Here is a 10491-nt window from a genome sequence, read left to right on the forward strand (position 1 = left end):
CTTAGTTATTAATTGATTTTCTCCTTCTTTCTATCTCACATTTACATCTTTCTATTCTGATAAACCATTAAAATATTGAATCATTTACAAACGAAAAGCGAAATTTCCTCTTTCTTTCTCTCATCTTTAATGCCAACTAATAAATCATTTCTGCGGGAAATGCGTCATTAGCATCTTCAGAGTTTTATAAAACTTGCGCAGCTAAATGATATCTGCTATTTGATTTTCTTTCTCACATCTTTACTTCATCATACCTTTAATGTCCTATTAAACGAAAAGCATGTTACTCATGTGATCGATCAGAGGATCGATATCCAATGTTTTATCATAAAGCTGTCATCAAGTGACAAGTATATAAATTACTGGAACTGTTAGGAACTGGAAATGTCAACGATGAGTAGATTAAAATGAGTGACAATCTAAAAAAGAACACTTCTCATTGCAATACATGAAGAGTGGAACATAGCAATTGTCAAATATTTCAATTATTTATTGAATTTTATTTATTTGTTCCCTTTTATTCAGAAAGAAATAAAACGCAACATTGTTTCAGAATAATATTACGACTACTAAACCAGCCTGTAAAGGTAAGCATACCTTTTGATAAATCGAAACCTGTTTGCATATATGAGATAGGATTCCAAAATCTTGAGTAATCTAGCTTGATTTTACAAGTTAAATCACACTATGGTAAAGAACCACTGATCATTTATACCATAAATCACATGGATTGTTGGTTGTTAATACAATATAAATTTTTAGAGTTATTTACAGAACAAGATAGAAGAGTTCAAAGGTTACGATGAGCATAAAAATAACAAAGAAATACAGATATAACTGCAAATGTTTGAGCTTGAAAAACCGAAAAATTAAACTTCTAAAAAACAAGTCGCTAACGAATTCTGTTGTTGGTCTTGAGCAGAATGTTCAGGGACGGTAGTTTTGACTGTAGTGGTGATTTTTTTTGGGTTGTTTGAATGGGTTATTATCTAAATATTTCTTACCATAATGTTATTCGTTTAGATTCGTTCGGGAAATTAATTTCGAGAACTTATTTTCAAATATTGTTGTTTATTTTTAGCAATTTTAAAAAATGGATGTTCGTGACGAACGTGAACCAGGTGAATGTTCACGTACGCCATCACCGAGATCAGAGGTTACCCGTGTAGGCATCAAAAGAACGCCCAAAAGGAAGACGCATAGGTAATTTGTGCAAAATTTCTATTCCTCTGTTCATCTTGTGTAGACTGATGTATTCAATTATTTCATGATTTTCAGCTTTTCATTACTTCATTCCTTTTTTCCCATACTTTTACTGATGTCATATTATGAACTTGGTGTCTAGAACTTACGTTGGAGCTAAATAACATTGAACTTAATTACTATATTGCGATTTATTACGCTGTGTTATTGATTGACCAGAGAAGCTATATTTCATAACAGTGAACACAATTCGAAAAAACTGTCTTTATAACTCGTCAAACTCATTAATTAAATCCTTTCAAGTATTCATTGAAATCTGGAAAGTCACGTGGCATTCAAGTCATAGTAGTTGCTTCGATCCATGCATGTCTAGTATCGTATTTTGCGATAAAAAGTCGCCGTTTAAATATGTTCGAATTGAAGTCGTTATATGGACTTGTTCAATGAAAAGCAGCTATATTTCAGGTATGAAAATGCAAAATTTCGAAAGGATGAATCCGTGATTGAGCTAGTGGATTTGGTGGAAGTGGACCATGATGAAGATATCGAAGTAGTAAGTATTTCATCATAATGTTAGATCTTAATTTCATTAGCATCACTTCTTTGAGTTTAACATGTCTAAGTCTATCAATTTGCGCGACAAACCTGCATTTTATATTTAGTATCTTCAATTTGTTGGAATCTGCAGCTGCAGGTGTCTGATGAGGGCGAAGATAGCGACGTTGGTGAATTATTCGTTCTGGATACTGAAGGGGCGGAAATTATTGAGGTGGAAGAAGTGAAAAAAAACCTTGTTGTGTCCCCAACATCAGAACATGGTTTGAAAAAGGAGGAGCGTTACGTTACACAAAAAACTTCGAGGACAAAAGGAAAGGACGACGTTTTCGATGTGACCAAAATTTTAACGAATGATGCCATACTTCCATCGCCATCAGAAGAGAAAAAAGAAAGGTTATTTCATAAAATATGCATTTTCTCATCATTAGTCTTTACGCTAAAAAAATGAATAATTCAAACCTATTTGTTTATAAAGATTGCATAGCTTTTGCTATAACTAGATTATCAGGTTCATAAAAGATTCACTCACTGTTCTCTTTCATTCATTTTATATTTGCCTGTCAATATTGATCGCTTTTGTAATTTTATGATATGGAAATTGTTTTTCGGAACTTCAGCACGTTCAAAATAAGTTGCTTCAACTGTGGTGGTGAGCATACCCTGCAACAATGTGATATTCCTTTAAATCAGCGGAGGATCTCTGCCAATCGTGCTGCTCATTATAGTAATAAACGTTCAATACAGGAACGTTATACTACAGCAGGTGATACTGAATCACCAGGCACGTCTAATATGAGGTAAATTTGAAAAATTTTTCCCTACATATAGTGTTTTCTGTTGACGTTTTTCACCCCACTTAAAAAGTGACGATGTTTAGGCCTGGGGAAATCAGTGATACACTGCGTGAAGCTTTGGGTATAGGTCCGAATGACATTCCAGAATGGATTTATCGAATGCGTCGAAGAGGCTTCATTGATGGCTATCCACCAGGATATTTGGCGGAGGTGATTAGTTTTGCATATTTTTCATTTTTTTAGTAGCTTTCATGTTTCCATAAGGGGATAAAGTTAGTGTGTTCCTAGGCCATTGAGAAGTTCGAGAACATTTAACATGTGTGTAGTTATGTTATACATTACTGAACTATGTAGATAAGGTTTGTAGTTTATTTTATCCTTAAAGACAGAGCTGTATATTTTTAGGCCCTTGATCAAAGTTCTGGTGAGGACTCATTGTTGGAATTTCACACCGATGATAAGACATTGGGAACTCCAGTTATTATGCGAGGTGCTTATTTTCTTTGGATTTGCAAATGAAAAAATACATGAATTTCCAAGCACTCTGATCTTAGTTAATTCATAGTTTTTTTTTTTTCATTTGTGTTTCAGAAAAAGATAAGAAACGGAAACGACTTACGGTTTCTGCCGATAAAGTGATTGCCTATCCCGGTTTTAACTACTATAAACGATGTCTTAGAGATGTACGATTTGATTGTTTTACTTTACTTCAGTGGAGATTCATTTTTCATGTTATATTGCTTCTTGAAGTGTCTTTTTATTTTTATGGATATTCCAGACTAGGCGGGAGTACTCGTTAACTGAATTTATTAATTATAATGACCAACCTGTTGAAAATAAGTTATTTTCTTTTTTTATAGCGCGAACGTTTTCGAGTACCTAGATTTGATGAATACGTCCGGTATCTTCAAGAATATGCCAAGGAAAGACATGCGGTAAATATTTTGCCTTGCTTGATTTTTTCAGGCAGAAATGGAACTTTCAAACTTATTTATATCTTGTGGATTGAAATGTTTTGGTTTTAACTTTAAATTAATTTTGTTGCAGCAGCAATTGCTTGACGATAGCTATGAAAGAAATAGGAAACGAGGACATTATAAGAATGAGCACAAAAATGATCGTAAACGATCAAGAAATGGTATGACTTTCAATTATTTCTTTCTGTTTAATTGTGACTTCCACAAATATTTGGATTTATTTTCGTTCTCAAAAAATTATCTGAATTTTTAAGACTCGGATGATAGCGTTGTTTTGCTTAGTGATGAACTAGACGAAAGTGTGGAAATGTCTACGCGATCATTAGAGGAGACTGTGTTAGAACAAAATATGGTAAATTTTTTATTTTCAGAATTTTATCCAGAGATTCAAACATTATTATCTATGGATAATATCCCTATTGTTTTTTTAAATTTTGTTTGCTAACTTTAAAATTTATAGTGAAGTAGAGAAATTACAATAATCGGTATGAATTTAATCGGTATGAATTTAATTTGCAGGAACATAATACATCGATTGCTGATCATGAGACTTCGACATCTTATGTGGAATTTGGATCGCCATCAGTTGGTAGCAGCGGTGGTAAAACTTCGTTTGGAACGCCCGTAGCTTGTCGTTTGGAACATGTAATTTTTATTTCCAGACTTCGAACTATCATATGTATTATGAAGTCAGCAGTAAACCTTTTTTCAGGATAAAAAAAAGCCAAGTTTGGAGAAATTCCGGGATGGCGTTGTACCGTTTGAAGCTGTCGAAGAAAGTACCGGGAATCGCGGTTTCTTCAGGGCTCTCATGTTAAAAATTCGAAAAAAAAGTATCAGTGATAATACACGCAAAAAAAAATTTGAGATTGTCATAATTTTATTTTGCATTCTACTTAGGTCCCTGAAGGTGAAATGTATCTATTACTGCCTTAAATTTCGTATTTCTTTATCTCTCTCAGATCATATCCGGTATCAGTTAGTAGCAATACATTATTATCAGTATCAGTGAATAGTAATATATTATTACGGGTACTGGGTAATTTTTTTGTTGCAGAATGGAGAGTATATGGTTGTTGTTGTTTCTGTAATATTTTCTTTTTTGCGATAAGTGCATTTTGTTCCACTTTCCATGTAAATTTACCTCTTTTTATATCTCATGTACTGCTTTTTAAAATTTTGTAAATGTGCCATGTTTATGTTTAGCAGATTTGCAAAATTCATTACAGTTATTTTTCGATAACTAGTAACTGAAATCAAATTACTTGGAGTTTTCTTTTTTTTTTTCAGTTGCTATTTATCGAAAAATGAATTGATAGGTTTTTTTATTTCAGAAGTAATCGTGCTTTTTTTGCTGCAGTCTATCCAATACAAAAGATGAATGTGGATATTTATTACATGAAAATAAAATTTAGCTTTTTCACTTTGTGATATTTGGGTATCGAACAAAAAAAGAAAACAGTTATTTCGTTAGATCGTATTTCGAATTAGACCAAATGGAAGAAGGTCATTCGGAACGAAGAGAGAGGGTGAAAATTGAAATTGAGTTATTTACGGAGTGGAAGTGTTTGTGGGGATATAAGTGAAATCAGCCTAGTTTTTTCCCAATTTCTCGAGAATGAATTCTGGAGCTTGTATTACTTTGGGTTTTAGATTAGTTTTGTCGCTAGAATACATTTACGTTTTAGTTTCAGATTGGATTTTGTTCTGAAGATACCGTGAAAGCCTATTATTGACTTTTGCTCACTGTTATTTTCAGGGCATTCTTTAATGAATTAAAATGGAAATAGATGAGGGACTTGATTGTATCTCTGAACCTTCGAATCGTTCAGTTTGTTATTAACTGTCATATTGAATATTAATTTCATAATGATGGTAAATATTTACGTGACATTTGGCATGTCATATAAACGTTTTTACTTTCTTGAATATGGTTGCCAGAATTTCATTATTTCAAAAAAAAATGTGATAGATAATATGTTATGATGAATGATTGATTGATTTTGACTAGGATGCATCGTTAATCCATTTAAGTAGGAAATTTTTTATGTTTTTGTAAAGTTATTGATTTTTGTAAAATTATAGTGTTTTAGGGAAGGAATGTTGATGTGGATATTGATGTAAATGCTTTTTTGGTGGATGAAACATCATCGGATGATTCAGATGAAATTGCTGTGTTTGATAGTCGAGATCTAAGCCTTTTGAGTGATGAAAGAAAAACGTTGTAGGTTTTTTTCTTTTTTTCTTTTTTTTTGCTACACGTATCCAAGGTGTTTTACTGTTGCATTTTCAAGCTAAAGGAGTTATACTTTTTACTACTTTTTTAGAAATACGGAGGTTTAAATTTAGTACAAAAGTGTAATTTTTAGAAGAATTTGACAGGCACTAACAGTATGTGGATTACATGCTTCGAAATCGTATCTTAGATCAAAATTATATCCAATTTGTATTAGTACTGCAATACGTAGAATTTAAGGAAATCTGAGTTCACTTGTACTCATATCATGCAATTCAAAATCCAAAAAATTCAAAATTCGTTTGCGTTAAGATTAAGGAACTAACGACATGATTACTTAATTAATTGTTTTATTACATTGCCAGATGTGAGGAGAGGATGCGTAATTTGTATAAAACGCTCCGCTACAATGGATCGGAATATAAAACACGGAGGAATATTTACGGGTTTTTAACACTAGACACTGATTTCTTTGACCATATCCAAGAGACGGTTAGTTTTCGAGACTAAAAAAAAGAAACAGCAGTTAGCGTATATTCTTATTCATTTAAGATATTTTTATAAGGCTTTTTTCAATTTGTCGATAACTTCAACGTTCGATCTTTGATATCATAAACGAATTGAAATCTTTTGTTTATTTCTAGATCACTGTTGATTTCAATGAGGAAAAGATTGCCGAAGCTGTCATTGTATTTCATGTTAATAAAATGGGAATAAAAGATGGCGCGGCTAAAATGGCGGTATCAGTATTCGATTTTATTGTCCTTTTAATGGATTATATTTGGAAAGGTGAAAGATTTTTTCATCGTTCCTAAAAAATCATTAAAATCATTTAGTTGTTGCTGGTGATACTACTTGCGTAAATTTTTCGTGGCATCTGATATGCTATTGTATACTAGATTTAAAAAGAAAAACCTAAGTGCTTTATATGCATAATCGATTCTACTAATCATTTTTTTTTTACATGTTATCCAGTTTCAGTAATGACTTCCAAAAACACAGCTCTCACTTTCCAGTCATCACAGACTCGTATTCCAGTCATTTTTTAGTTGCATATTGTGTATAACTTTAAAGGAAGTTCATTGCAGAACGTGACAAAACAGTCGAAAATTACAGTATATCTCGGATTGCTGGCTACCTTGGCGTGGATCGTGCTCATATGCTTATTCTTGGCAATTTGATAAACAATGACATCGCCTTAGCTCCCTCAGAAATAGCTGTTGTAAGTTTCAGTAAATAATGCTGAATTGATATGTTTCAGTAATATCTTATTATATATTTCGCTTTTGTTTTCCTTTCTATTATTTACACTTTTCTATTATCGATTATTTATAGCATTTGCTTTATTTATCACTATATACTGAAGAATTATCCTTTATTGTCAAAAACTTCATAGCTTTCAGAAGACTCTTTCTGAGCCGATTGAGTTAATTGTGATGTTGACAATGTTACTGGCGCAAATGTATGGTTGGCCTGTTGCTGAGGATTTCAATATGAAATGGAAAAGTGTTAGTTTTCTATTGCAGCTGGAAGTAATTTACGAGATCTAACTTGGTGTCATCATGTTTTTCGAATCTTGGTATAATTACCAAAGTGATAGGTTCAAGCGCGATCTATTTGAAGTGAAATGAGAGGGTAAGAATCAGCAATGCTGGAGAGCTATGTTCAATAGCTTTTGTGAATGTCGTTCTGTAATATCAGTAGTATGCATGATATGCTCTTAAGTGAAAAATAGTTTCAAAGATGCAGAATTTCAGTTAACACACAAATCCAAATCCAAATTTTTTCTCTTGCTTGTCACAAAATTTCGTTTTAGATTGAGACATCTTCTATAGCATCCGATGAAGAAGCTATGCAATCTATGGATGATTTTGTAGCCATTGCGCGCGAAGTATTGGAAGATTTCAAAAATGATCAGTCATCTCCTCTTTGGTTGGATAAATTTTATCTTTCTTGTCATTCTTTCATCCCAAATGAACTTTTGGAACTTGTTGATCATTGAACATGACATTCATAAAAGTGAAGATTTAAAAGAGATCCTGCATTTTTCCATTACTGGACCACTCCTATTGAACTGTTGGTAGTCAGAAAACAGATGCTTGTTGATTTCCCGTAGATTTGATTCTCATCAAAAATAAAAATAAAGAATTTCTTGATATTTCCATATTTTTTAAAATATTTTCGTAATATTTTGAAACAATTTTAGCCGACACATAAATGATGATTGTATCAATGATTTAGTGATGATATCAAGCGAACTGACAAAATATGCTAGTAATCTTCTCAATGAACTGGTACAGTAGTCTCTTTCTTTGAAATTTTTAATAATAATAATAAAGATAATAATCATGACAACAAGCTTATAGTAAGAGTAAACGTTTTACTTTTGCGATTACAATACTTAAGTGAACATGTGAAGCGAAATGAATAAGTTAATCCGTGCATTCTTTTTATTTATCATAACTTATTTATTAGGGATAACAGCGGTTAGTGTTAACACTCGAAAAATTGATGAATTGATTAAACGATTGTATGAAGAATGGAAGCATGATCACACTCGTACACTTTATTTTAGTTTGGTAACAAAAAAAAAGAATGATATTGGTGACAATAGTGTTAAAATTCAGGCTCATTTATTTAAAAATTATTTCAGCTGCAGGAACTGTTATATAAATGTTTTTAATTCCGTGTGTACGAAAAACAAATTTCAATTTTTCACATGGATTTGTTTTAGTTTTTAGGAATAAATAAAAGTTTTGCAGCGAAATTTGTCCTCACCGAATGAAAGTATATCGCAAGGGAATATTTTAACTCAAGACCGGATAAATCAAGCAGAGATATTGGTAAATGAGCATTGTGCAAATATGACGGAGAAATCGGTGATTGATTCGCAGAAGAATGATCAAAAATTTTCAGTGAGTTCGATTTAATTCTATTTTTTCCTCGATATTTTTTAATCTGTTCCATAAATTTTAATTTAATTCGATAGGTTTTGCTTCTGATTTTTATAAAAAATCGTTTACTCGTTAAGTCGTGGAGTTGCTATCTTTATGTGAACTGTAGATGTCGTTTAATAAAGAATGCAGGAAAGTTCTTTTTTTCTCTGTCTCTCATATTCACCATGACGAATATTATATCGAACAGAAAGTTAGTATTACAACCAGAACTCGAAAAAAAAGATTAGTCAAAATTATCTTCACCGATTACAATCAAAATTAATGACAATCATTTTTTAATTACAATCAGTTAAAAACTTAATCAAAATCGGAAATCACTAGCGATATTAATTTCTGATTGTAATCAAGTTTTTATGTGACAGAATAAATTTTGTTATATAAAAAATTCTAGAGCCGGTTATAGGCTATAACTAGTGAAGAAGTGAGTGTTGTCAATGTGACTCACAATGAACATATAGAAAGGAATTACGTCATTATCAGTGATCCCGTCAATATTAGTGATATTCCGAATGGATCCTTCTGTTTAGCTCGTCAACAGAAAGCATATAATTTCGTTCGTTGCCAGATTGTTGAGAAGGTAAAACTTTGCATTACAGTACTATAGGAAGAGGAAATTTTTATTGCATAATTAATTGAATGTCTGGTAAACTTAATCAGTTTAATTATTTTTTAATCGGATAAATAATGGCTACTATCAATTTTTGTTAAAACTGAGTGAGTTACAGCGATAACAGTCATTTCAGCTATTAATAGATTGCAACTGAATACTGCTTTTTTCTTTACTATGATTCCAGTTTTTATTGTTTGAATTTCAACGTTTAGGAATTCGAATACAAGTAATAATCATTTCAGGTATCTCCGCGTGAATACAACGTACTGTTTGGTGATGGTTATGAGGAAATAATTGATATATCGCGTATAGCTCGTAAAATAGAGGGTCATTTGCATATGTGGGAAGGTGTACGCGTATGTGCTTTATATGAACCAAAGTAATCTTTAATTTTTTTTGAAATTCAAAACTAATTTACACAATCATTTCGAATTAAAATTGTATTTCTTGAAGTATTCTCATTTTTCAGACTTCAGTTTGGTCGGTATCGGAAAGCATTTTATTCAGGAATAGTAGGTGTAGGACCACATGGATTCTCGCGAAATGAAATGCTGGTAATGTTTATATAAGGAAATGCTAATGCTAATTCGAAAATGCAAATGCTAATGCTAATTAGCAATGCTAAAAAAAAATGAATGCTAATTGTTAGGACAATTTAACAATTGCATAAAAACTGATTTTTTCTTTACATTTTCTAGCTATTTTCCCACTTTATTATTTATTGCAGATATTTTTTGATAATGGCATTGATAGTTTCGTTCACGAACGTACAGTTTATATTCTTGCGGAACAGAAGTGTAGACTTCACAATTACAAAGAAGTGAGTTTTTTCAAGAGAGAGAAAGCTAATTGTTTTGGTAAATTTTCACTTAATTTGGTCATATAAGTTAATTCATTTATTTATCTAGCTTTCTATCGAGGTATAATCAAGGCGGTTTCGAATTTTTGATAGATGAAGCTTCAATTTCCCAACTGATGAGTTGAGTATAATTGCATAATATTATAACAAGTTAAATTTTTTTGACTATTTTTTGAGAAAGATTATGTATAGATATGTCTACATTTGATCACGCCTGCATTGATATTAATGTATATATATATATACATATATATATATATATATTATATATATATATATATATATATATATATATAT

General features: G+C 31.6%; 2 protein-coding genes across 3 annotated transcripts in view; both read left to right on the top strand.

Annotated features, from left to right (window-relative positions):
* Window positions 1–1093: 1093 nt before the first annotated feature.
* Window positions 1094–4848, top strand: LOAG_09397 (PSP family protein; the record flags this gene model as incomplete). The annotated part of the gene is made up of 13 exons (XM_020447922.1): window positions 1094–1203; window positions 1669–1756; window positions 1892–2154; window positions 2379–2558; window positions 2639–2765; window positions 2961–3045; window positions 3147–3238; window positions 3416–3490; window positions 3603–3693; window positions 3787–3884; window positions 4052–4177; window positions 4245–4326; window positions 4823–4848. The coding sequence occupies 13 exons, from the start codon at window positions 1094–1096 to the stop codon at window positions 4846–4848; spliced, it is 1443 nt and encodes a 480-aa protein (XP_020301893.1).
* Window positions 4849–5312: 464 nt separating this feature from the next.
* Window positions 5313–10491, top strand: part of LOAG_17898 — a gene marked incomplete at both ends in the record, with an annotated part of 12435 nt that continues 7256 nt past the window's right edge. For both annotated transcript variants that reach the window (XM_020450562.1, XM_020450563.1), the window contains 13 exons: window positions 5313–5363; window positions 5626–5756; window positions 6134–6260; window positions 6413–6557; window positions 6857–6990; window positions 7172–7276; window positions 7585–7700; window positions 7975–8062; window positions 8531–8683; window positions 9129–9302; window positions 9578–9714; window positions 9805–9889; window positions 10063–10155. In XM_020450562.1, the coding sequence (XP_020305742.1) occupies window positions 5313–5363; window positions 5626–5756; window positions 6134–6260; window positions 6413–6557; window positions 6857–6990; window positions 7172–7276; window positions 7585–7700; window positions 7975–8062; window positions 8531–8683; window positions 9129–9302; window positions 9578–9714; window positions 9805–9889; window positions 10063–10155 (1539 nt within the window). The remainder of the gene's footprint in view (window positions 5364–5625; window positions 5757–6133; window positions 6261–6412; window positions 6558–6856; window positions 6991–7171; window positions 7277–7584; window positions 7701–7974; window positions 8063–8530; window positions 8684–9128; window positions 9303–9577; window positions 9715–9804; window positions 9890–10062; window positions 10156–10491) is intronic.

Source organism: Loa loa, assembly GCF_000183805.2.
Source record: "Loa loa unplaced genomic scaffold supercont3.147, whole genome shotgun sequence".
In the NCBI taxonomy this organism is placed as follows: domain Eukaryota; kingdom Metazoa; phylum Nematoda; class Chromadorea; order Rhabditida; family Onchocercidae; genus Loa; species Loa loa.